This window comes from Anomaloglossus baeobatrachus, chromosome 11 (assembly GCF_048569485.1).
Source record: "Anomaloglossus baeobatrachus isolate aAnoBae1 chromosome 11, aAnoBae1.hap1, whole genome shotgun sequence".
In the NCBI taxonomy this organism is placed as follows: domain Eukaryota; kingdom Metazoa; phylum Chordata; class Amphibia; order Anura; family Aromobatidae; genus Anomaloglossus; species Anomaloglossus baeobatrachus.
The window spans coordinates 106,718,944-106,745,195 of NC_134363.1; the positions used below are offsets into that span (position 1 = coordinate 106,718,944).

A 26,252-nucleotide genomic window follows, 5' to 3' on the forward strand; every position below is an offset into this window, starting at 1 on the left:
CCAATCAAAAATCCTAGAAACACTCTGCACCACACCCACCAGACACACCAATGGGTAGCCTGAAGGGAATAGTGCCGCCCACTTGGGGGGTTGGTTAGGGAGGGTCAGGAGTGGTCAGTTGTGTGGTGACTCTCGTGATGAGAGGTCACTGTTAGGGCCAGGTGGACGGGCAGACCCAGGAGGTGGATCCACTGGGCCGAACACCTTACTGAAGGCAAGGGGTCCGGTAGCCCGAGCACTACAGGTAGCAGGACAGTCCGTTCAAAAGAGTGGAATGTAGAAGTCCCTGGGACCACGGAGTCACTGATGGTAGTCCGGGTGACGGAGCTCAGGTTCGGAGGCCGAGATGTTGTCAGGCGGAGTCCGGAACCGATGGAGCGAGAGGACGGATCACCACAGGGATCAGAGATGATACGGACTGACGGGATGGCAGATAGTCAGCGTTCGGGGTTCGGGAATCGGCAGGACCGGATGGCGAGGCAGGAGCGGCTCTAGAAGAGAGATAGGTAAGTATACCAGCAGACACAAGGAGACCTGACTCCTAGCTTAGGAAACACGAAGAACAGGCCCCGCCCACTTGGACATTAAACCCCTTTATACCCTGTACCTGTGTGTTCAATATCCTGTCAGTGGACGCTGGCCCTTTAAGAAAGGGTCAATGACCGCGTGCGCGCCCTAATGCGCATGCGCGAGGCCCAGGTGCCAGAAGCCAGGGCAGGGAGCGGCGAACAGGAGGCAGGGGAGCCGGGCTGGAGCGAAGCTGCCGGCGGACGCTGGGAGCGGGGACCGGGACGCCTGGGGATCATAGGTGAGGGGGCCTGGAGGCTGTGGAGCGGGGGACGCCGGACAGAGGAGCCGGGGAGCGAGCCAGGGAAGCCGGGGAGCGTGGCAGGGGAGCCGGGGAGCTGGGCAGGGGACCCGGGGAGCGTGACAGTACCCCCTCCCCCACGCCCCCCTCCCCGCAACCGGGACAGGAAGGCACGAATCAGAGGAGTACCCACATTCTCCCGGGGTTCCCAGGACCTATCCTCAGGACCATACCCCGCCCAGTCCACCAAGAAGAACTGCCGGCCCCGTACGGTTTTCATGGCCACGATATCCCTTACCGCATAGATGTCATCATCAGCAATAGGAGGAGGAGCAGAACTGGCAGCAGCGGAGAAGGGACCAAGGACAACCGACTTGAGCAGGGAGACGTGGAAGGAGTTGGGTATCCTCATCGTGGCCGGGAGCTGCAACTTGTAGGAGACCTCATTGATCTTGCTGAGGACTTTAAACGGCCCGATGTAGCGAGGACCCAGCTTGTACGATGGTAGCTTCAATCGGACGTACTTGGAAGCAAGCCAGACCAGATCTCCTGGAGAGAAACACGGGGGATCCAGACGCCTCTTGTCTGCGTGTCTCTTCATCCGCAGGGAGGCACGTCCAAGGGACGTCTTGACAGAGTCCCAAATTGTTGCAAAGTCACGGGCTACAGCATCAGCAGCAGGGACATCCGAGGAAGAGGATACAGGTAATGGGACGGAAGGCTGAAGTCCGTAAACGACATGGAAGGGAGAGCTGGAGGAGGACTCACTGACGTGGTGGTTATGGGAGAATTCAGCCCAAGGAAGAAGCGTGGACCAGTCGTCATGATGGGCGTTGACGTAGTGACGTAAGAAGGAGATCAAGATCTGATTGACTCGTTCCACTTGGCCATTCGACTGAGGATGGTAGGCTGAAGAAAAGTCCAGAGTCACTCCTAGATGTTTGCAGAGAGCCCTCCAGAAGCGGGAGGTGAACTGAGTTCCTCTGTCGGACACAATGTGTGATGGAAAGCCATGCAACCGGAAGATGTGCTGTATATAAGCGTCAGCGAGTTCCTGGGCAGAGGGCAGTCCAGCCATAGGGACGAAATGAGCCATTTTGGAGAACCGATCCACCACGACCCATATGACTGTGTGTCCGGAGGACAGGGGCAAGTCCGTAATAAAGTCCATTGCAATGTGTTGCCACGGAACAGAGGGTATAGGCAGAGGCAGAAGACGACCATATGGCAGGTGTTTGGGCGTCTTGTTCCTGGCACAAGAGGAGCAGGCTGAGACAAGAGAAGCGACGTCCGTGCGGAGGGATGGCCACCAGTAGTGACGTACAATTGTACTCCATGTTCTCTTCTGACCAGCATGGCCGGCTGTTTTCGAGGCATGGCCCCAGTGCAACACTTTTTGCCTGTCGGTCTCAGAGACATAGGTCTTCCCAGGCGGTATCTGGGCCAGGGTGACAGGGGCCACCGGAATGATTTTACTAGGGCAGATGATGGGCTGGGATGTCTCCTCCTCCTGTTCCATGGGCATGAATGACCTGGACAAGGCATCTGCGCGTACATTCTTGTCCGCGGGTCGGAAATGGAGCTGGAAATCGAACCTGGCAAAGAACAAGGACCACCTGGCTTGCCGTGGGTTCAGTCGCTGAGCGGACCGCAGGTATTCCAGGTTCTTGTGGTCCGTATAAATGATCACGGGGTACACTGCTCCCTCCAGAAGGTAGCGCCATTCCTCCAGAGACAGTTTGACTGCCAATAGCTCTCGGTCACCGATGGTGTAGTTGCGTTCAGGCGCTGAGAAGCTCTTGGAGAAGAAACCGCAAGTAACCATCTTCCCGGAGGAGGACTTCTGCATGAGCACTGCTCCGGCTCCCGAGGAGGAGGCATCCACCTCCAAGGTGAACTGTCGGTTTAACTCCGGACGGTGGAGCACAGGGGAGGAAGCAAATGCCCGCTTCAGGGAGCCAAACGCGGTGTCGGCCGCAGGTGACCAGTCCTTCGGATTAGCCCCCTTCTTGGTCAAGGCGGAGAGAGGTGCAGTCAGAGCAGAAAAGTGAGGGATGAACTGATGGTAATAGTTTGCGAATCCCAGAAAGCGTTGGATTGCCTTCAGTCCAGAAGGAGGGGCCAGTTTAGAATGGAAGAGACCTTCTCCGGATCCATCTGCAGGCCGGTATCGGAGATCACGTAACCCAGGAAGGGAAGAGAAGACTGCTCGAAGACACACTTCTCGTACTTGGCGTACAGACGATTCTCCCTCAGTCTTTGTAGTACCAGCTGCACGTTCTCTCTGTGGCTCTGGAGGTCCGGAGAAAAGACCAGGATGTCATCAAGATACACCACCACACAGACGTAGAGAAGATCCCGGAACACGTCGTTCACCAATTCCTGAAAGACTGCTGGTGCGTTACACAGGCCGAAGGGCATCACACAGTATTCATAGTGCCCATCGCGAGTATTGAACGCGGTCTTCCATTCGTCCCCAGAGCGGATGCGGACCAGGTTGTAGGCACCCCGAAGATTCAACTTGGTAAACACACGAGCTCCTCTAAGCCGATCAAACAATTCGGGGATGAGCGGCAGGGGGTATTTATTTTTCACGGTGATTTGGTTCAATCCCCGGTAGTCAATGCATGGGCGTAGGTCGCCCTCTTTCTTCTTAACGAAGAAGAAGCCTGCTCCCGTAGGAGAGGAGGACCTCCGAATGAATCCCCTTGCCAGGTTCTCTGTGATGTAGGTAGACATGGCCCTTGTTTCGGCAGGAGACAGCGGATATATCCGTCCTTGAGGTGGTGTAGTTCCCGGGAGCAGGTCGATGGCACAATCGTAAGGACGATGTGGCGGCAGTACCTCTGACTCCTTTTTATCAAAGACGTCCGCGAAGGACCAATAAGCCGAGGGCAGTCTCGGTAGGGACTCTGGAACCGGAGGTCGTCGGATGGGCTGTATAGTCTTCAGACAGTTCTCGTGGCAAGAGGAGCCCCATCGGGTGATTTCACCAGTACCCCAGCTGACTGACGGTTCGTGTGTCCGTAACCAGGGGAGTCCCAGCAGGATTTGATGAGACATGTGTGGGAGGACATAGAGAGCGATGTTCTCGGTGTGCAGGGCACCGATACGCAGTTCCACCGGCTTGGTGATCCACGAGATGTTGTCAGAGAGGGGTCTCCCATCCACAGAGGCAATCACGAGGGGTTTGTCGAGTGGAGTAACAGGCACCTGGTACTTGTCCACCGTGGCCTGCTGGATGAAATTGCCTGCTGCCCCGGAATCGAGATACGCCTCGGCCGTGAACCGCGTCTCTCCCGTTGTCACTTGAACAGTCCACGTAACCGGGTCAGAGAGAGTCCCAGCACCTAGGGTGGCCTCTCCTACCAACCCTAGGCTTTGGGGTTTCCTGGCCTCTCTGGACAGGAGCGTAGCAGGTGTGTGCCCTCTCCGCAGTAGAAGCAGAGACCCTTGGCGAGCCGTTCTGCTTGGCGTTGTTCGGACTGCCGCAAACGGTCGATCTGCATGGGCTCATGGACGGAGACACCAGATGACGTTGACTGAAGTACGGCGGGCTTCTGCGGAGGAGATGAATGCCGTATCGGACATCTCTCACGGGACACCTCTTTGGATCGTTCCTGAAAGCGAAGATCCACTCGAGTCGCTAGGGCAATCAGGGCATCCAGGGTGGACGGCACGTCACGACCAGCCAGCTCATCTTTAATACGACCCGAGAGACCTTCCCAGAAGGCGGCGGTTAGAGCCTCATTGTTCCACCCGAGTTCTGAAGCCAAGGTGCGAAAACGGATGGCATATTGGCCCACCGTCAGAGTCCCCTGACGTAGCCGGAGGAGAGATGAGGCAGACGCGGAGGCGCGTCCGGGCTCATCAAAGGTGCCACGAAATGCCTGCAGGAAGTCCTGGATGTTAGTGATCACAGGGTCCTCCTTCTCCCACAAGGGGTTCATCCAGGCCAGTGCCTCACCCTCTAGATGGGACATCATGAACGCGACCTTGGCTTGGTCGGAGGCAAACAAGTGCGGCAGCTGCTTGAAATGGAGAGAGCATTGATTGATGAATCCCCTGCAGGTCTTGGGATCTCCGGTGTACCAGGGTGGTGAGGCCAAACGAAGTCTGGAAGCATCCGAGGAGGCTGCCACGGGAGCTGTGGCCGTGGATTGTACAGTGGAAGCTCGAGATGCCGAAGATGTGACCGACGCTTGTAGCGTGTTCAGGCGGGTATCCACAGAAGACATGAAGTTCAGCATGCGTGTCTGGGTCTCACGCTGGCGTGTGAGTTCCTCCTGCAAGGCTGCTAGTGCTTCGGCGGGATCCATGGCCTGTTCTTACTGTTAGGGCCAGGTGGACGGGCAGACCCAGGAGGTGGATCCACTGGGCCGAACACCTTACTGAAGGCAAGGGGTCCGGTAGCCGGGGCACTACAGGTAGCAGGACAGTCCGTTCAAAAGAGTGGAATGTAGAAGTCCCTGGGACCACGGAGTCACTGATGGTAGTCCGGGTGACGGAGCTCAGGTTCGGAGGCCGAGATGTTGTCAGGCGGAGTCCGGAACCGATGGAGCGAGAGGACGGATCACCACAGGGATCAGAGATGATACGGACTGACGGGATGGCAGATAGTCAGCGTTCGGGGTTCGGGAATCGGCAGGACCGGATGGCGAGGCAGGAGCGGCTCTAGAAAAGAGATAGGTAAGTATACCAGCAGACACAAGGAGACCTGACTCCTAGCTTAGGAAACACGAAGAACAGGCCCCGCCCACTTGGACATTAAACCCCTTTATACCCTGTACCTGTGTGTTCAATATCCTGTCAGTGGACGCTGGCCCTTTAAGAAAGGGTCAATGACCGCGCGCGCGCGCCCTAATGCGCATGCGCAAGGCCCGGGTGCCAGAAGCCAGGGCAGGGAGCGGCGAACAGGAGGCAGGGGAGCCGGGCTGGAGCGAAGCTGCCGGCGGACGCTGGGAGCGGGGACCGGGACGCCTGGGGATCATAGGTGAGGGGGCCTGGAGGCTGTGGAGCGGGGGACGCCAGACAGAGGAGCCGGGGAGCGAGCCAGGGAAGCCGGGGAGCGTGGCAGGGGAGCCGGGGAGCTGGGCAGGGGACCCGGGGAGCGTGACAGTCACAAGTGAGTTGGAAGAGGTCAAGAGCTAGGCTCCTCAGTTACTAGGTGGCAGACGTTGGCCTGGTCCTCGTAGGAGCTGGAACCCCGGTCGCAGGGGATCGTGTCAAGGGGCACGGAACTGCCGAGCAGGGCAGCCGGCGACCTTGAGCCATCTCCGGGCAGGGGCCAGGACATGGCGGGGTACGTGGACCCTAGGCTGGGAAGTAGCTTCAAGCGTCCTGGTAATTTACCCGACGAGGGCGAAGACTTCATGATTCGTCCTCCATCCGCTCCAAAATCGGGGTACTAGCACAACAAGGGGGATAGGACTTTCCCAATTTGCAGTCCAGAAAAACCCCAGCGTGAACCTTGAGAGCAAGCTCACTCCGTTAGCCATACGGACCCTACTAGTTTTATGCTACAGGAGCTAACCAGTAAAGAAAGTGCCAAGGAAAAGGTCACAGGCTAACAAGCAACACCATCGGGCACGGGATCCCAGCATTCTCCCTCCCTGCTACAGTGGTGCTAAGAAATCCGGTTTACAAGTTGTCGGTGTCAGCGTTATTGGACTGAGTGAGTACGCAGTGACCCTTTCCTCCCCAATGGTGCTCCCCAAACACCATCACCAAGCCCCGGGGCACTTCCCCCTAACCACAGAGGGGTTAAACACCTGGCTGCCATTCCATCGCCACCGGGCACTCCCAACAGCAACGGTGATATCCCACTTTACCACACACCGTGGGTGGCGTCACGGACTCTAACCACAAAATCCCCTGCAAATACCCCACTTTATTTCGAGTGTCCGCGCGGCCTCTCCCGGGTCCGGAGACCCCTCGAGCCACCGCAGATCCGAATCCAAGCAGCAGCCCGGCTGCTGGCGCTGGGGCGGTACGCAATCATGAGATAACTGGAGCAGTTTGCTCTTGAGGAATGGCCAAAATACCTGTCGAGAGATGCAGAAGTCTTATTGACAGTTACAAGAATCGTTTGATTGCAGTGATTGCCTCAAAAGGTTCTGCAACAACATATTAAGTTAAGGGATTTAAAATGATGTCCCTTTTCTCACATTATTTTCAGGGGTACCATTACTTCAAATTCATTTCATTTCACTAAAATAATTTTGTGCTTGTGGTATTTTCACTTGTGTTGTTTTTAATATACAGAATTAACAATAAACATAATTTTAAAAGGGATTTTGCAATCACTTATGTAAAATATGACTGAGCTATCCGGTTATCTTGTTTTGGTTAACTTGTAGGTATGACCCCCTCAAAAATGTCAGTGTCTCAATAACTTGTCATGTGGCCTTGAGGATCGATTACAGCTGACAAAGGGACAGCCCGGACTGCCGCCCCAAAGGGGCTCAAGCGAGGGCAGCTTGACTGAGAAGGGATGCTAAGCCTTAGATTCAGTTAAGGGGTTAATTGCAGTGTGCACTTTTGTATGGGAAAAGTGTAGGGATTTAGGGCCCTGTGATTGGTCAGGCATTGGTGTTTGTAGGGTAGTATAAACTAGGGGGTGGGTCATTCCTACCTGGAAGGCGACCAGAATCATTCAGGAATCCTGCATCGATCCCACTTCTGCCCAAAGATAGAGGCCCTGATGGAACAGATGAAGAGGATAGCGGTACAGCGGGGACAGCGATGGCTGCAGGAGCAGCTGCAATAGTGGACGTCCGATGGTCCCAGTGGAAGTGTGGAGGCGGCAGACACTCCTATGCCTTTGAAGTGGCAGCGACGGTTCAGTGTCTCAGCCCGGATGTGGTCCCCAGAATCCAGCGCCCATTCCGGAGCCCCAACGGGAGACCCCCAGCGCCAGCAGAAGACTCCAAATGGTGTCGCCAATGAAAAGCTCGGACCAGAGGTTGCGCCGCAGGACGTGCAGCAGCTAGACAGTGAAGGACAGCGCTGGCCTCCCCTCCTCTTCCGGGTTGTGGCGCCAAGTGATGACACAGGCATTGTGGCTGTGTGATCCTACAGCACACTCACGCGTACCTGACTGAGAGGGGACGTTACGTGACCCGGATGTGACATCTTGTGACCCGGAAGTGACGGTCTGAGTCGCAGATGACCAGGAAGTGCAGCCTGGGCGGTCGCACAGGGCCTCAACAACCTCTCATGCACAGCGGTGGCACAGTTCTGCAGAGCCAGGCCAGCGGAGGGATGCAGCAGCAGTGCTGGACGGCGGCCAGATGCAGGGGACAGCAGGCAGAGCCCATGATGACAGAAGGGACGCTCCCAGGTGTGCCCCCTATCGGAGTGCTGAAGGATGGCGGCCGACGGAGGTTAAACAGACGGCGGTGACTTGACATGTGTCATCCGGAGCGATGGACGGATCGGGTCACGGGTTGATCTCGCCGGCGGCCACTGGTGGGATCCCCGGGCCCGGATCCAGTTCCAAAGAGGAGGGCTTGGGTGCATCTGGCAGTGAGGAAGAACTTGGATCTCGGCACAGAGGACACGTGATGGCTGTACCGGGGTTCCCTCAAAGTTAGCCTGGTAAGACTACGATTTCCCCTGTTCCTCGTTTGTCGGGTGTGGATGTGGTGGGTGGTGTGCCTGGGGGTCCGTGTGACATGCAGGGTCTGAATGAAGGTGTTGGTGACGGTAGTCTGGCGTCTGAGTTGGTGCGGTTGGTTAGGGGTTTGTTTGCCCCTGCAGTAAGCCCTATTTCGGTTTGGCAGGGTGCTGCAGCTTAGGATTACGGCTGATGTTTTGGCAGGCAGTTGGTGGCACTGGCGGGTGTGATGATGGTTAGCAAGAGTAGAGTCAGTGCGCCAGTAGTGGCAACAACCACTCCATCGTCTTCCATGGTGGATGTTGTTCGCCTGGATGACAAGACAAGGGGAGAGATGTATGTCTGTTTTGATGAGCTGCTGGGGGCACCCAAACACAAGAGGTTAGGGACAAAATTTGGAAGGATGAGTACGTGGAGATTTTTTTCTCTTCTTCCTCTTGAGAAGTTTAACCTTGACCGGGTTAAGCCGGATGAGAGTAGAGAGTAAGAAGGAGGAGTGGCGGCAGTACTGTCTCATTCCCCGCATGTTCCAAAATTAGTTGCAGGCGTTTGTGATATTGGCTAGTGTCGTGGGCGGGAAGGCACCAGATAATTGTTTTTCTTTTGTTACTTGGACTCCATAGGGGAGGCGTCAGGGACTTTCGGGGGAACTGCTTGTCTACGTTATGGTGAGCAGTTTCGGCAGCATAAGGCGGTCCAGCCTAGTTTTTCAACGGGACTATAAAAAGATTAGCCTCTGGACACGATTGATGGCTGCTCCTAAAGCGGCTTCACAGTCCTTTCCTGGGATCTCCAGGGGTGCTGCGGGATCATTGGGATCTTTACCTGGGTCTAAGAAGGGACTGTGTTGGCAGTTTAATGACAAGGAGTGTCATATCATGTCCTCTTGCAAGTTTAAGCACGTGTGCTCAGGCTGTGGTGGCTCCCACAGTATCCATAAGAAGAAAAGGGAAGGCCACTGAGTCTTCAGCAAAAAAAAGGATCATGTTGAGGGTAGATCAGATGCTGCCATTTCTAAGTAGGTACCCTGACTAGGAGACAGCGGAGTTGCTGTGGGAAGGTTTTAGTTTGGGTTTTAAAATTCAGTCAGTAGTTGAGCCTGGCAACCTTCGGTTTAAGAATCCTAAGTCGACCCGCATACACAGTGAGGTGGTTACTGAGAAGTTGTGCGGAGAGGTGGAATTTGGGTGTATGGCGGGGCCATTTGATGCCAGGACTCTGCCAGATTTGGTGGTTCCCCCATTGTAGTTTTTCCTGAAGAAGGAGGTTAACAAGTTTTGGTTAATTCACCATTTGTCGTAACCTCTCGGCAAATCGGTGAATGATGGTATTGACCCGGAGCTAGTGTTCGTATCGTATGTCCGTTTTGACAGTGCAGTGGACTGGTTAAGGAAGCTTGGTAGGGGTTCCCTCCTGGCTAAAATGGACATTGAGGCGGCTGTTCAACTTGTAAGTTTTATGTGGACTGTTGTTTGCCTATGGGCTGTTCAATTTCTTGTTCTTATTTGGAGAAGTTTAGTTGTTTTCTTAAGTGGGTTGTTAAGGAGGAAGCCGGCCTTGATTCCGTGCTGCATTATTTGGATGAGTTCCTGTGCATGGGGCCAGCTGGCTCTCAGCAATGTCCCCTTTTGCTTCGGCCAGTGTCTTTTGATTATTTGAGAAAGCTGTTGGAAGCTTTGTCTCGTGTGTGTAACACGGAATATGAGTGCTGGTTGTTTGGGGCGGCCTTCGTCCTGGCCTTTTTTGGGGGCCTTCAGGATTAGTGAGTTGGTGAGTAGGAACACGAAGTGCCACAGGGGCCTGTTGCTGGGTGATATGGATTGTGGTGTGTATGTGGTACGGTGCCGTTTGCGGCAATCCAAGATAGATCAGTATGGCAAAGGTCGAGTGGTTGAGCTCTGGGGTGTCTAGGGTTTGGCAGAATGTCCGGTCAAACAGGTGTCTTCGTTTTTGGAGGTTAGGAGCACGCGTTCAGGTTCCCTTTTGCTGCATAAGGATGGGTCGGCTGTGCCAAACTATCAGTTTGTGTGTATTTTTCAGAGGTGCTTGTGGTGTTGTGGTCTTAGGATTGAGACGGCGACTCAGCCTGCTCATTGGGGATTGGGTGTGCAAGCGGTGCGTAAGATTGGGCGCTGGGAGTCGGCCAGGTATTAATCCTATGTTCGGTCATCCATGTTATGAGGGCGGTTTGTGTTGTGGTTAGGGGATTTGCCTTGGGTTCTGGCTTAAGCTTGGTTCTGACTGCTCCCTCCCCTTTCCCTCTCCCCCTCCATCGTTTCATCTTATGTTTTGTAGGACCCCCCTTGTTGGTATGGTGCTGAGACATTCGTTCATCTACTGGGGAGCCCTTCGGGCAGGTGTACGACCAGACGGCTGGCAGTTGGGGGTCCCCAGAGTGACGGCGACGGTCCGCTGGATTGGGATCAGATGCCTGTTGTGGAGTGGGGTGTACCTGCTTGGCGCCATCACGCTGAGTTGGACAGACCACTGGATGTGCTGCTACTGCACACAGGGGGGAATGACTTAGGTGCTAGGGCTTACAGGGACTTGATCCGTGACATCAAGTGTGACTGCCTTAGGCTTTTGTCTTCCCACCCAGGTTTAGTGCTCATGTGGTCTGATATTGTGGCATGCTTATCCTGGAGGCATGCTCGGTCAGTAGAGTGGGTAAATAAAGCACAGGTCAAAGTTAATTGGGGGGTTACTCGGTTAATTGCATGTTTGGGAGGCATAGTGGTTCGACATCAGGATCTGGAGTCTCCGTCCCCCAAATTTTTGAGGCAGGACGTTGTTCATTTGAACTCTATTGGTAATGACATGTGTGCTTTGGGGCTCATGGATGGTGTGGAGAAAGCATTTGTGTTGCAGCAGGACTCACACTCACAAAATGTAATGCATGCTCGCTGTGGCGGAAAGGATCAGGGTATGGGGGTATTTGAAGGTGGGGCTTTGCACAAAAGAGCAAGGGGGGAATCCCAGTGCAGCAACAGGTTACCCATGGTGGTGTAATTGTTTGGTTTAACATGGGTCCTTTCTGGGTTGAATCTCAGCAGGATATTAGTTGGGCAACAGTTGGCTAGGTGGCCTCGAGCTGGTGTGGTGCAGCTGAGGGCAGGTGGTGGAGCTGATGTTGCAATCGAGCGGTTTTTGGGAACCTTCATTTACCCCTCCTCGGGTTCTATCCATGGATATGGGTATTAAAATATTATTTATAGTTAGATGTTTTGTTGTTGATATTTAATAAATGGGGTTGCTGTGGCCTTTTATATCCAACGTCACGCAGTCTTTGTGTTTGTTTTAGGTAAAGAAGTCGGGAAATAGATGGAGGTGGTGGTCAGACAGGCAAGGTAAGGCCGTTTAGTCAGATTTTCCAGGGTCACAGTGTCTCCTGCTATTAACAAGTGGAGTCAGTGTCATCTGAGACATGGCATCCCACTCTTCTTGAAGGGCGGCCTTCAGGTCATGGAGGTTCTGTGGTACAGAGTTACAAGCCTCTTGATGGCCGCTCTAGCTGATACCATAGGTTTTATATAGAATTCAGGCCTGGAGAAAGTGCAGACCAGACCATTTGAGGTCCCACAGTCCCCAGCAGATGTTCCCTAATAATACGACCTCGATGTGATGGAGCATTGTCATCTATGAAAATTAAATCAGGCCTTTGTTATTCATGCAGAGGCACAATGACTGGATTCATGATGTAATATACTGTAAGTAGTAGGGGCATGTCACTGTACCATTCACAAAGTGTAGGGCAATTCTGTTTTGACTAGACACACCGGCCCACACTGTAACAGCACAACCACCAAAAACTTGTCTGGGGACAACAGTGGGTGATGCATAAAGCTCCTATTGACATCTCCAACATCTGTGGCAGCCATCATTTCTGTTAAGTGTGAATTGACTTTCATTAGTGAGCAGCACTGAGGCGCACTGGTTCTCTGTAGCATCGGCGTCCCTGCAAAGATGCCGACTTACTCACCACCCCGGCCGTATGGCGTTCTTTTCCACCCCACCCCCCCAGCCATGCGTGTGATCTTTTGCCTTCTTCCCATCCTGGGACCTGTGCGTGCAGCCCAGGTCTCTCAAGAATATGCTTAGGGTGTGCACACAAATACTGGTCCTCCTCTTAAAGGGCCGATGTGCCATTTCCTGAAAACTTTCAAACACTTTGGTAGGTTTTCGTTCTTCCTGTCCTCATTTTTATAAAATTTTTGCAGATCATCTAGCACACAGACCACACTGATGTAAATGGTTTTGAACGGTCTTACATGACAGTTGGGTGCCTTTCACCTCACATAAATGTGCCTGGAGTTGTGTGGCATTGATTAGCCAGTTCTGAAAGGCATTGTGGGCATTGTGAAGCGGTTATCAGTGTGGGAAGTGGCCAAAAAACGTACACTTCTCTGTCTTTCTGTGACTCTTCCAGTCTCTCTGTATCTCTGTTGCAACCTGCTGATGACACGCTGTGACACTGTAAGCTCACTGGAGACTTCCATCTGAGAGCATCCTTCTTTAAGCCTCGCAATGGCGGTGTACTGCTGATTAATGAGATGTCGTCTTATCTCATGATGTCAAAATGTGAACCCTATGATGAGGAGGACTGTAATACCAATTCTATTTAAAACAAAACACTAGCGTTCACTGAAAAAGATGAAAGGGGACTGTATCAACTCTAAAACAAATGAGGTTTATTGAGAAGATAGCTAGTCTCACAATTTTGAAAGCTGCAAGCAGTGGACAGGGTCCGCGTGAACCTGTCAGGGTAAAAAAACAAAACTTGAATTATGTATATGACTGCTGCGCTAATAAAGGAAACACAGTGATAAGGGAATTGGATAAAATATGTATTAATATATAAATACTAAAAATATTTTGGATACCTGCAGTTTTGGAGGTTAATTGAGTGATCTTTAAGGAGGTAATGTAGATCCAAAGTAGTATGCAGAGTTTCACTAGTATAGCAAAAACAAAAAGGTTTAAAAGGAGTATGAAACAAAAAAGTGGGGGGGAGGGGAGAGGGGGAGGGGGTAATGGATTACAGTGGGATCATAGATAAAAACTTGCCTTTTTGGGTTCCCGGATGGAGATAGGGTTTGTAGTTCCCTAGATAGTTGGGTGACGTCACTCGCTGAGGGCTACAGAAGCCAGTAAAGGTCCAGTCACACTAAGCAACTTACCAGCGATCCCAACAACGATAGGGATCGCTGGTAAGTTGCTAGGAGGTTGCTGGTGAGCTGTCACACTGCGACGCTCCAGCGATCCCACCAGCAACCTGACCTGGCAGGGATCGCTGGAGCGTGGCTACACGAGTTGCTGGTGAGCTCACCAGCAACCAGTGACCAGCCCCCAGTCTCCTAGTTACAGCACACATCAGGTTAATTAACCCGATGTGTGCTGCAGCTAAATGTGCACAGAGCAGGGAGCAGCGCACACTGAGCGCTGGCTCCTTGCTCTCCTAGTTACAGCACACATCGGGTTAATTGCCTGATGTGTGCTGCAGCTATCTGTGCACAGAGCAGGAGCCGGCAGCACAGGCAGTGAGAGCGGAGGAGGCTGGTATCAAAGGTAAATATCGGGTAACCAAGGACAGGGCTTCTTGGTTACCCGATGTTTACATTAGTTACCAGCCTCAGCAGAAGCTGGCTCCCTGCTCACTGCACATTAGTTGTTGCTGTCTCGCTGTCACACACAGCGATCTGTGCTTCACAGCAGGACAGCAACAACTAAAAAATGGCCCAGGACATTCAGCAACAACCAACGACCTCACAGCAGGGGCCAGGTTGTTGCTGGATGTCACACACAGCAACATCGCTAGCAACGTCACAAAAGTTGTTCGTTACCAGCGATGTTGCTAGCGATGTTGCTTAGTGTGACGGGGCCTTAAGGGGCAAAACAGGAGCACAATTCAACGCGTTTCAAAGGCATTCAGGCCTTCTTCATCAGGGATAGCTAGTGCTCCTGTAGATAAGCCTTAAATACCTGTGTAAGAGTGCCTTAATTGCTGCTCATCAGTTTAACTAGTTCTCCTAATTACTTATAGGAGCCTTCTGTGTAAAGGCCCAGTCACACTAAACAACTTACCAGCGATCCCAACAACGATTCAACCTGATAGGGATCGCTGGTAAGTTGCTAGGAGGTCGCTGGTGAGATGTCACACTAAGCGACGGTCCAGCGATCCCACCAGCAACCTGACCTAGCAGGGATCGCTGGAGCGTCACTACACGTGGAAGCATGCTGTGCTTGGTAACTAAGGTAAATATCGGGTAACCTACCCGATATTTACCTTGGTTACCAGCGCACACCGCTTAGCGCTGGCTCCCTGCACACCTAGCCACAGTACACATCGGGTTAATTACCCGATGAGTACTCTGCTACGTGTGCAGGCAGCAGGGAGCCGGCTTCTGCGGACGCTAGTAACCACGGTAAACATCGGGTAACCAAGAAGCCCTTCCCTTGGTTACCCGATATTTACCTTCGCTACCAGCGTCCGCCGCTCTCACACTGCCAGTGCCGACTCCCTGTTCCCTGCACTCCTAGCTACAGTCACCCATACACCCTTGTTGCCCTTTCAGAGTCCACTATCTAGGGAACTACAAACCCTATCTCCACCCGGGAACCCAAAAAGGCAAGTTTTTATCTATGACCCCACTGTAATCCATTACCCCATACCCCTCTCCCCTCCCCCCCACTTTTTTGTTTCGTACTCCTTTTAAACCTTTTTGTTTTTGCCATACTAGTGAAACTCTGCATACAACTTTGGATCTACAGCACATTACCTCCTTAAAACTGCAGGTATCCTATATATTTTTTGTATTTATATATTAATACATATTTTATCCAATTCCCTTCTCACTGTGTTTCCTTTATTAGCGCAGCAGTCACATACATAATTCTGTAATACCAATTCTGACTAAACTTCAAAATGTATTGATCGATTCATGGATCAAACACCTGTTGTGAATTTTGCCATTAGGCTCCTTGTTAGAGAACAGAAAGTTGTGCAAAAAGTCCTGAAACATTGAACAGTTGGACATGAGCGTCCAAAGGTTTAGAGAAGGTCATACAAAGTTCACCTGAAAAGGTTAGAGGACATTGTAGGATCATCCTGAAATTTCACCCTAAAGCCAAATATCCCTAACTTTTTGTGAGTAGTGTGTATGAAAAGGTTTTTTAACTTTACTTGTATTATTACAATGAATTAACAATGATATAAAATAATAATTAAGTATATTAATTCATCATCATTAAAAACAAAACAAAACCATGAGATACTCTCTACCAGGAATCGGCAAGTGAAGGTGAATTCTAACACAATGTGGGCATTATACTCCAATAGAATTTGATAAAACCTATAAATAAATTATAGCCACTACTGATGAATATAAATATAATTTTATTCAATATAAATATGTACAGTATGTCATAAAACAAAACTAGTCATAAAGACACATGGGGAGCTGCACGAATATTTATGAGAATTACAAGAGTTATGGAGCCACATCTGGAGGCTGATCCACCACATATAATATTGTGATGGACAATTCTATAAAAAAAAAATGTTTTTGTACTTTTATGACATGCATATTTATATTGAATAAAACTATATTTATATTAATCTGTAGTGGCTATACTTTATAGATTGATTTGCATTTTCTATACCTAACAACATGTGCTTATGTGACGCCCTGGCCAGGCAAGGTAGTCACAAACAGGGCCCTGCACTACACCTTTCCCTCACAGGTGACATCAGCCAACCTTCAAAACCCTAGTCACCCCCTAGTCAGGGGGCGGAACCAGGCGGTTGGAAGACTCCCACCAAGCAGTTGAGACAGCCCAGGGCGGGAAAGTAGTCAGACAAGTGTTAGAGTTCAAGTTGGAGAGGAGTGTGGGCTGAAGATGGGTGCAGCTCCAGCAGAGGCGAATACCCCAAATTGAACGACGCCAGGCTAGGAGCCCTGGTGCCAGTGGCTAGGAGGCAGACGGCAGTCTCCGTCTGCAGGACCCAGGAAGACGGCTCTGTGGAACCGAGGTGGATGGGGACAGGGTAGTGGCCTGCCGGTACCGACCCGGAGAACCGACTCGGAAACCGGAGCACACAGGGGGGTACTCGGACCCTGAAGCCGGGACCAGAAGTGACTGGAACCGGTTAATTTACCGATTGAGGCCAGGACTAGAGGTCCTGTCCCACCCAAAGTCCCTATTAGAAGACAACAGCCCACTGAGAGGGATAAAAGGCCACCGCCAGGGCTCAGAGATCCCATGGGCCAGCATCTGCTGGCAAGGGCTCCTTAGGCCACATCCAGCCGGGAGCGGACTCCTGAAGTTGCAAGCACAGGCAGTCCACCATCTTACAAAGGTGCATGAGAAAGACAGAGACCAGCAGCCGGGTGAGGGACCAGAACGCAGCCAGATGCGGGCACCGACCACCATCACCTTGGTTTACCAGAGACTCGTGTGTTTCCTTCAATAGTGAGTACACCAGAATCCTGCGGTCACCCATCTCCCTGCACCAAAAACCCAACGGGTCCCAGGGACACCATCCCTGCCCACGGAGGGGTTAACAACTTGCTGCATAACATCTCCCCCGGGTGCCCCGTAACTGCAGCGGTGGTGTCCAACCTCACTACATACCGTGGCTGGCGTCACGAACTTAATACGGCTCAGCCCGTAGATATACATCCTACATCCACCACTATAACCCCCCTTTTTGATCGGAGTGACCATGACACCACCGGGTCCGGAGACCCTCGAGCCACCCACAGAAGGTCCGGATCCGAGCAGCTCGGCTGCTGCGAGCGGGGCAGTACACCTCGATTATTGCACTTTTTGTAGGTTAATAACATTAGCATTCAACAAGCTGCAGCCCTATTATCAATAGTGGACAACCCCTGTAAGATCTAGGACTTTTTTTAGTTGTTGGAGATGGCAAGACTAAACTTTTTATTCTTTGATTTTTAAGGACTAATGTCAGAGTTGAGATTCCAAAAGACTTCCATCATATCCACGTACATCAATGTAATAATAGTAAGTATAAGCCTTAAGTAGAAAAGTAGAAAGTTATCTGACAATTAGCCATACAAAAGTACATTTCTTATGTTACCTGTATCAAATATTTCTAGTAACATGTACATTACTTTAGCACTCTTTGGAGTCATATTATTGATATGATTTTCACAGTCTCTTATGTCTTTGGGAGCAGCCGTGTTTCAAACTGTGTATCTTGTACTTACAAGGTGAAACTATTGTTGTCTCTTTTTATGAGGTCTGGTTTTCACTGTTATATACAGTCATATGAAAAAGTTTGGGCACCCCTATTAATGTTAACCTTTTTTCTTTATAACAATTTGGGTTTTTGCAACAGCTATTTCAGTTTCATATATCCAATAACTGATGGACTGAGAAATATTTCTGGATTGAAATGAGGTTTATTGTACTAACAGAAAATGTGCAATCCGCATTTAAACAAAATTTGACCGGTGCAAAAGTATGAGCACCCTTATCAATTTCTTGATTTGAACAATCCTAACTACTTTTTACTGACTTACTAAAGCACTAAATTGGTTTTGTAACCTCATTGATCTTTGAACTTCATAGGCAGGTGTATCCAATCATGAGAAAAGGTATTTAAGGTGGCCACTTGCAAGTTGTTCTCCTATTTGAATCTCCTATGAAGAGTGGCATCATGGGCTCCTCAAAACAACTGTCAAATGATCTGAAAACAAAGATTATTCAACATAGTTGTTCAGGGGAAAGATACAAAAAATTGTCTCAGAGATTTAAACTGTCAGTTTCCACTGTGAGGAACATAGTAAGGAAATGGAAGAACACAGGTACAGTTCTTGTTAAGCCCAGAAGTGGCAGGTCAAGAAAAATATCAGAAAGGCAGAGAAGAAGAATGGTGAGAACAGTCAAGGACAATCCACAGACCACCTCCAAAGACCTGCAGCATCATCTTGCTGCAGATGGTGTCAATGTGCATCGGTCAACAATACAGCGCACGTTGCACAAGGAGAAGCTGTATGGGAGAGTGATGCGAAAGAAGCCGTTTCTGCAAGCACGCCACAAACAGAGTTGCCAGAGGTATGCAAAAGCACATTTGGACAATCCAGTTACATTTTGGAAGAAGGTCCTGTGGACTGATGAAACAAAGATCGAGTTGTTTGGTCATAGAAAAAGGCGTTATGCATGGAGGCAAAAAAACACGTCATTCCAAGAAAAGCACTTGCTACCCACCTTAAAATTTGGTGGAGGTTCCATCATGCTTTGGGGCTGCGTGGCCAATGCCGGCACCGGGAATCTTGTTAAAGTTGAGGGTCGCATGGATTCAACTCAGTATCAGCAGATTCTTGACAATAATGTGCAAGAATCAGTGACGAAGTTGAAGTTACGCAGGGGATGGATATTTCAGCAAGACAATGATCCAAAACACCGCTCCAAATCTACTCAGGCATTCATGCAGAGGAACAATTACAATGTTCTGGAATGGCCATCCCAGTCCCCAGACCTGAATATCATTGAAAATCTGTGTGATGATTTGAAGCGAGCTGTCCATGCTCGGCGACCATCAAACTTAACTGAACTGGAATTGTTTTGTAAACAGGAATGGTCAAATATACCTTCATCCAGGATCCAGGAACTCCTTAAAAGCTACAGGAAGCGACTAGAGACTGTTATTTTTGCAAAAGGAGGATCTACAAAATATTAATGCCACTTTTATGTTGAGGTGCCCATACTTTTGCACCGGTCAAATTTTTATTAAATGCGGATTGCACATTTTCTGTTAGTACAATAAACCTCATTTCAATCCAGAAATATTACTCAATCCATCAGTTATTAGATATATGAAACTGAAATAGCTGCTGCACAAACCCAAATTGTTATAAAGAAAAAAGGTTAACATTAATAGGGGTGCCCAAACTTTTTCATATGACTGTATTGGAGGTAATAAGACTGACACTGTACGATTATAGGAAAGATAAGGTGTCACTTTTGATTTATTAGGAAACCGTGACGCTCATGGTTGGTTTGTCAATGAACTTTAGCTGTTTCCATGTCCATGTTGGATCCTTAGCAATAACCTTTTACTTATGGAGGATCTGTGACACTTGTTTTTGTGAAACTCTGTCACTGTAGATTTATGAATGTCGGGGCGTGTGATGACACGATGAAAGCACTGCACATTCATACATTACAATACTATACACCCCATATTAATCCAGCCCATGCAATATATCTCAAAGTATGTTCCTAATGGGCAGCAAGGTAGCTCAGTGGTTAACACTGTTGCTTTGCGATGCTGGGCACCCTAGTTCGAATTAATCGAATATTTACCGTACATCATTACTATTTAAATAGGAAACTGTTTCCTATTTAAACAATAATGATGTAAATATTTGATTCATCCATTTTTCCCATCCGAACATTATTACTTTTTTGGATCTTCTGTTTTCCGGTTATCCGGGAGAACTAATTAAAAGTATAACGTACCGCAAACCAACATCAGGAAATACTATTTTAAATGTAGACAGCTTTCATCCAGCTCACACAATAAAGTCTATCCTGGTAGGAGAATTCATTTGTGCGAAAAGAAAATGAAAGCAAACCTGAATATTTAGCGCAGGAATCCACAATTATTGAAAAACATCTAAAGCAATGAAATTGCCCCTCCTGGACTTTAGATTGCGCCAAAAAAAATGCGCATGGAAAAAATAGGGACATTCTGATTAAAATTAACACCTGAACAGGGATAGATAAAAAATGTGATATTCTAACCTTAGTACTTCCTTATAACAGTTCATTCAACTCTATTTCTAAAATAGTGAGGAAAACTTTACATATTTTGAGGGAAGATCCCACTGGCTTCGGTCCTGAGTAAAGGTATCAGAATAGTCCTGAGAAAAGCTCCCACTCTGGGACATGCTCTATCTCCCAGTTTATTAAGATCTCAAAATAAAATTAATGATAAATCTTTATGGCTGAGTACCACAGGATACAAAACATGTAATTTTTTCACTAAAGACGAAAAATTTTCACAACTACGATGGAAGCAAAAAATATTTAATTCGCAAGTTTTTAAACTGCAAATCAGAGTATGTAGTATATATTATCTTATGCAGTGAATGCAATCTCAAAAATGTGGGTTCAACCATTAGGAAACTCAAAAATAAAGTAAGGGAACACTTATATGACATCACAGAGGTTTCGAATAGAAATGTTCCAAATGCTGCTAAACATTTCATAAATTAGCATAATTGGCGTACTATTAGTTTTCATGTTTTTGCCATTGAATCTATTAATAAACATATTCGTGGGGAAGATAGAGAGGTTATCTTAAGAAATAGAGAGGCCTTTTGGATGTTTATGTTGGGAACTGAGGCCCCGCTAGGGTTAAACATTAAAAATGAAATTATGCTTCATTACTGATTGTATATTCATGTTTTTTGCTGCATTGTATTATATACTGTTGTGCTTGTATTCATTTTTCAAAATTTGATGATAATGTCCACATGTATGCGCTTTGTTTTAAAGCCCTTTTTTACGTTTTTTTTTTCCACTGATTTGTTTTAACTCTTACATGTATGGAATCGGGCTGCAACCCATTTGGTGCATCAAATGTTTAACCTCCTGCACTAATGAGTTTGCTTTAAGAACACCACAGATCTTGCGTCTGTTCATACTTACCAGGTTTAAGAGCGATCCGCTCGAAATGCGTCTGGTGGTGATCGTGCAATTTATCGGACCTGCTGTATCACTTTTCATTCTTACATTGACTTTGTTTTTTAAAAAAATTTCATTAAACTTGGAGTTTTATTCAAGTTACGTGGAAGCTGGATCTTTTATTTTCCTCATCTGTGCCTGACGCTGAGCTGAAGCGGGATCTCGTGCTTCTTACTGCCAACAATTTGAGCGGTCTCTGCGGTGAGCTGGACTTTTTTCCTACCAAAACGGATCTTGCACAATATTCAAAATACAGAAAAGGCCCTGAATGCAGAGGAGTCTTTTTGGATTTTTAGACTGCAAAGATACACAGATAAGAGAGTATATTTCACATACAACCCTTCTTTTCACTCCATAGCCCTCTCTTCTGCCCCTCTCAATCTTTAGTGGTCTCTAAATGAACACAATTGCCAATAGCAACCATCATGTATGTCTTAACCTCTTCCTTAGAATTCTAGCGCTTGATACTATTACTAAATAGTCTCATGAAACATCGGTGTGTTAGTACGATTATTTACCAATATAATTTAACTACACATTCTGAAATACTTTATAAAAACTAATTAGATTTTTCTATGTGATTTAGTGCAATATTTTTGGACTATGTACCTTTTGTAATTTATATTTGTATTAAATGCTGGTATTGTATTTTGCTCAAATATAAATATTTCTCCAAAATAATCCTAATAAAGTATTCTTTATAATATTTTTCAAAATTCAACATTTTTCAATATTTATTCATTTCTTTTAGACATAAAATGTGTAAAATATTACAAAAAAGTTATACCTTTGGTACAAAAAATATTAGTATTCATTTAGATCTTAAAAGAATTATCTCCTTTTGAAGGCAAGGTGGGATGTAAGATCGTTAATCACAGTCACCCCAACCCTCATCTCCACACTAGTTTAAATGAAAATACAAATGTCAAAGAACTTGCTTTATTGTAACAGACGCTACACATACCTGAAGAAGGCTTATTCTATAGTTGAAAGATTATATTTTAATGTAATTTAAAGCCAACACACAGTTTTGTTAAATAAAATTTCTATTGCAATCACAACTATCCATTTGGATCACATACTCCTACTGGGAGAGCGCTTTGTACTGGTTCTCTGGCTTATCGTTTTAGTTTGTCATTGGAGTTCCACTGGTGGACATTCCTGCAGCTACCGGAGATTATTGGAAGTCATTCCATGATTTTTTGTCTTCACGATAGGTGAGTAATCAAACACACTCACCTATAGAGATTAGCGGACCCATGTAAGTTCAGTTCAGCGGGTGCTGCCTAACTTTAAAGTAAGATCGGTTTGGGACCCAAACTTGACCTGAACCTTGGTGGAAGTTACTAACTGGGCAGTTTTGGTCTCTGCCCACAAGTAGTCAGCCATAAACAGATCACTTCTGGGAGCGAGTGGGTGAGATTTTTCCTTATTTTATTGGTGCACACTAAATCCGATCATGTTGTTGTTACCTCCAATAACAATCAAACACTGCAAGTGGTTCACTTTGAGCTGAGCACCGAGTGTACCCGAGCACAGTGAAGCTTAAGAAAGTGGTGTTCATACGTAAAGAACCCAAACTCCAAATCTGAACTCTGTTTTTTATGTAAGTCTGTGATTGGAACGAGCACTGAACACCGAACCTCGGGTTCATTCATCTCTGCACACCTTGCTTACTAATCAAAAATTACTACGATCAGATAGCGCCGCTGTCATTTCACTCTCATAGTGCTATCCAGTCTTTTAACTTCAGACATACTGATAGGATGTTTAGATTGTAAGTCCCAATGGGGACAGTGGTGATAATTAGTGATGAGCAAACCTGTGGATTTTCGGGTTCGCCACACCAGCATGGACTAAAAAAAAAAATCAGGTTCAGCAGCCTAACTTGACCCCAAACATGAGCCTGGACAACAAACTCCATACAAATCAATGGGGATGAGATGTTCTGGGCTGTAAAAAGGCCATAGTAAGCGCTAAAGGATTACCAATGAAAGTGAAATGGTAGTAAGGGCAGGATAGTTATACATACCATGTTTCCCGGAGGATCACACCGCAGTCAGACTCTCTTCTGGGCAGCCTTACTGAGGTTCATCAATATTAACTGCTTCCCCCTCCCACATTCTGTGCTAGTATCTGTGATTGGTTTCAGACTGCTATACATGCCCCCCACCCCATGTCCGCGTCTATGATTAGTTGCAGTCAATTTGCGGTTTGTTAGTGTAAAAAGATATATTAATCATTTTGAAAAATGATGTTGGCTCCCACCATATTTTGATAGGCAGTGAGGATAAAACAACAGCTACAGGCTGCAGTTCCCACCTGTGACCTTTACCATGGCTCGATATCAAAATAATGGGAATCCTACGCTGTTTTGTTTTTATTTTTTAATTGAAACAAATAATTCAAAAAAGGGCGTAGGGTCCCCCCCATTTTTGATAACCAGTTACTGTAAAGAAGACACGTGGGGGCTGGTATTATCAGGATGGGAGGATCCATGGATATTGGCCCTCTTGTTTAAAAATACCAGCTTGCAGCTGCTCAGAGTTGGTACATCACATTGGATGTGTCAATCCTGGCGCTTTACCCTGCTCATCCCGATTGCCCTGCTGCAGTGGCAATCAGAGTCATATAAGGGGTTAATGACAACTGTGATTTGTCAAAATTCACAGCTGCCATCAAGTGCTGGATTAGTAAGGAGAGGCATCTATGAGACACCCCCATTATTAATCTTGTATGTGAAAAAAAATAAAGCACAGACACTGAAAGAATTCTTTATTTGAAATAAAATTCTACCCTCTTCCACCCCTTTATTAACCCCAAAAACACCCTTGCAGATCCGATGTAATCCATGCGAAGTCCCATGAGAATCTTCAGCTCTGCTACATCCAGAGGCTGCAGAAAATGAAAACTCTGCACACTCGAGGAATCACTGACAGCTGAGGGGGACCCAGCTGTGTCATTGTGACATAACTCAGTTCACCGGAGGTAATACCCAGGTTTCCAAGATGTGACATCAGGTGACTGTTGGACTGTCGGACATGGCTGTGACCCATCATCTGATAGTCCAGTAATGGCTTCAACTTTCACTGAGGACATTGGGGAAGTTCCGAGTGTGACCTCAGGGAACCTGACTAGAGGACTGTAGGTCTCCGGGATGCGGATTAAACAAATCCTGATGAATTAAAGCCAAACATAAAGACTGTTATTACTGAAGAAGCTTGAAAGACAATAAACAAAAGGCAAAAGAAACCCATGCAGTCACAGAAGAAACCCTAAGGGGTACTTTGCACACTACGACATCGCAAGCCGATGCTTGAGATGCTGAGCGCGATAGTCCCCGCCCCCGTCGCAGCAGCAATATCTTGTGATAGCTGCCGTAGCGAACATTATCGCTACGGCAGCTTCACATGGACTTACCTGCCCTGCGACGTCGCTCTGGCCGGCGACCTGCTTCCTTCCTAAGGAGGCGGGTCGTGCGGCATCACAGCGACGTCACACGGTAGGTGGCCAATAGAAGCGGAGGGGCGGAGATGAGCGGGACGTAAACATCCCGCCCACCTCCGTCCTTCCGCATAGCCGGTGTGAGCCGTGGTGACGCAGGTAAGCTGATGTTCATCGCTCCTGCGGCTTCTCATACAGCGATGTGTGCTGCCGCAGGAACGAGGAACAACATCGTACCGTCGCTGCAGCGAAATTATGAAAATGTTGGACACTACACCGATGATACGATTACGATGCTTTTGCGCTCGTTAATCGTATCAAAAAGGATTTACACACTACGATATCGACAGCAACGCCGGATGTGCGTCACTTTCGATTTGACCCCACCGACATCGCAGCTGCGATGTCGTAGTGTGCAAAGTACCCCTAAAGATCATCGTAGAAAGAAGAATTGACTCGCCCACCCCAGGGCTATGGGACACTCGGTGCCGGGCCGGACTAAACTGGGGGTCATCAGTGGTGGCGGGGCCCGGCTCCGTGGCCCTGGTGGGTGTCAGTTAAATATGGCTGGTGACTTGGGGTGAATAAAGTTTGTGTTCGTGAAGCCACCTGTGGTATGCGGCTATTAAGCCGCCGCTGCTGTATGAGGCCTCCGGGGTGATAATGGCAGCAATGATGGTCCTGCTCCCCACAGGTGGAGCGGTACCCCGGGGCACAGTTGGTGCTCGTGAGAGTCTATGGTGTAGTGGAAGTCTATGCAGATGGAATAACAGAGGCGACACCAAGGGTGCAGTTTCAAGTTGTTTACTCACACATCCTGGAAGGTGCACACTGGTGCCTCTGGACTGCTGGAACCCACTGTCAGGGACCTCCGCCGTTTCTGGGTGATTGCTGGAATGAAAGCCGGTACCCTTCTCTCTAAAGTTTCTCTGTCTTCAGCTGTCTCCTTAAGCCTAGCTCTTTTAGGATGAACCTGCTCGGCCTCCACTACAGCCTCCAGGCTGGGAGCTCGCCTGTCGGTTACTTGCCTCCTTTCTAGAGGTTCTGCTGTGGGCTGTGGCCCGGGGAGTTTACAACTTTCCCTGGGCCTCGGTTTTCACTGTTGGAGATGATTTTTCACTCCTTCTGTTTCTAGGGACCGTCCCCTGTTGCAGCTTGATCCCTCCACCGATGTTCCTGTGGAACAGGCCACCACAGCTCACCAGCTATCCGTGGCCCTGGAATCCCTTTGTTCCCTGCTTGGTGTCACCTGGACCCTCTGAGTCCCAGGAGCTTCACCAGGAAGCGTCTCTTTCTTTCCTTAGCTCCTGTCTGACTAGAGCTTTTCTTTCCTTCTTCTCTTTCACGTCTGCCTCCTGCAGACCTCCTCCTCCTTCTCCTCACTCTCTTCAACTCTCCCTTCAACTGACTAAACTTGACCTTCCTTTCTCTGACTGCACTCTGGTGGCTCCTCCCATCTCCCCAGTTGCTAAGCTGTACCCTATAGGAGCAGGGATGGGTCTTACGGCCCCTCCCAGCATGCAGCATGGGAGGGTTGCTGCCACTATCCCTAGTCCCAGTGTGTACCTAACAATGGGTGTTGTGTAGATTTGCCAGGGGACCGGCGTTCACTCCTTTCCTCACCCAGAATGGGGCATCACACCGCTGGATGGGGTGCAATGTCCT

The 26,252-nt window shown here is 48.6% G+C and overlaps 1 protein-coding gene across 1 annotated transcript in view; it reads left to right on the forward strand.

Moving 5' to 3' along the window:
* LOC142257043 (NXPE family member 1-like) overlaps window positions 1-26,252 on the forward strand; it is a 266,013-nt gene that overhangs the window by 131,677 nt on the left and 108,084 nt on the right. Inside the window, exon 3 of the mRNA XM_075329096.1 lies at window positions 17,386-17,450. Within this exon, the coding sequence (XP_075185211.1) occupies window positions 17,386-17,450 (65 nt within the window). The remainder of the gene's footprint in view (window positions 1-17,385; window positions 17,451-26,252) is intronic.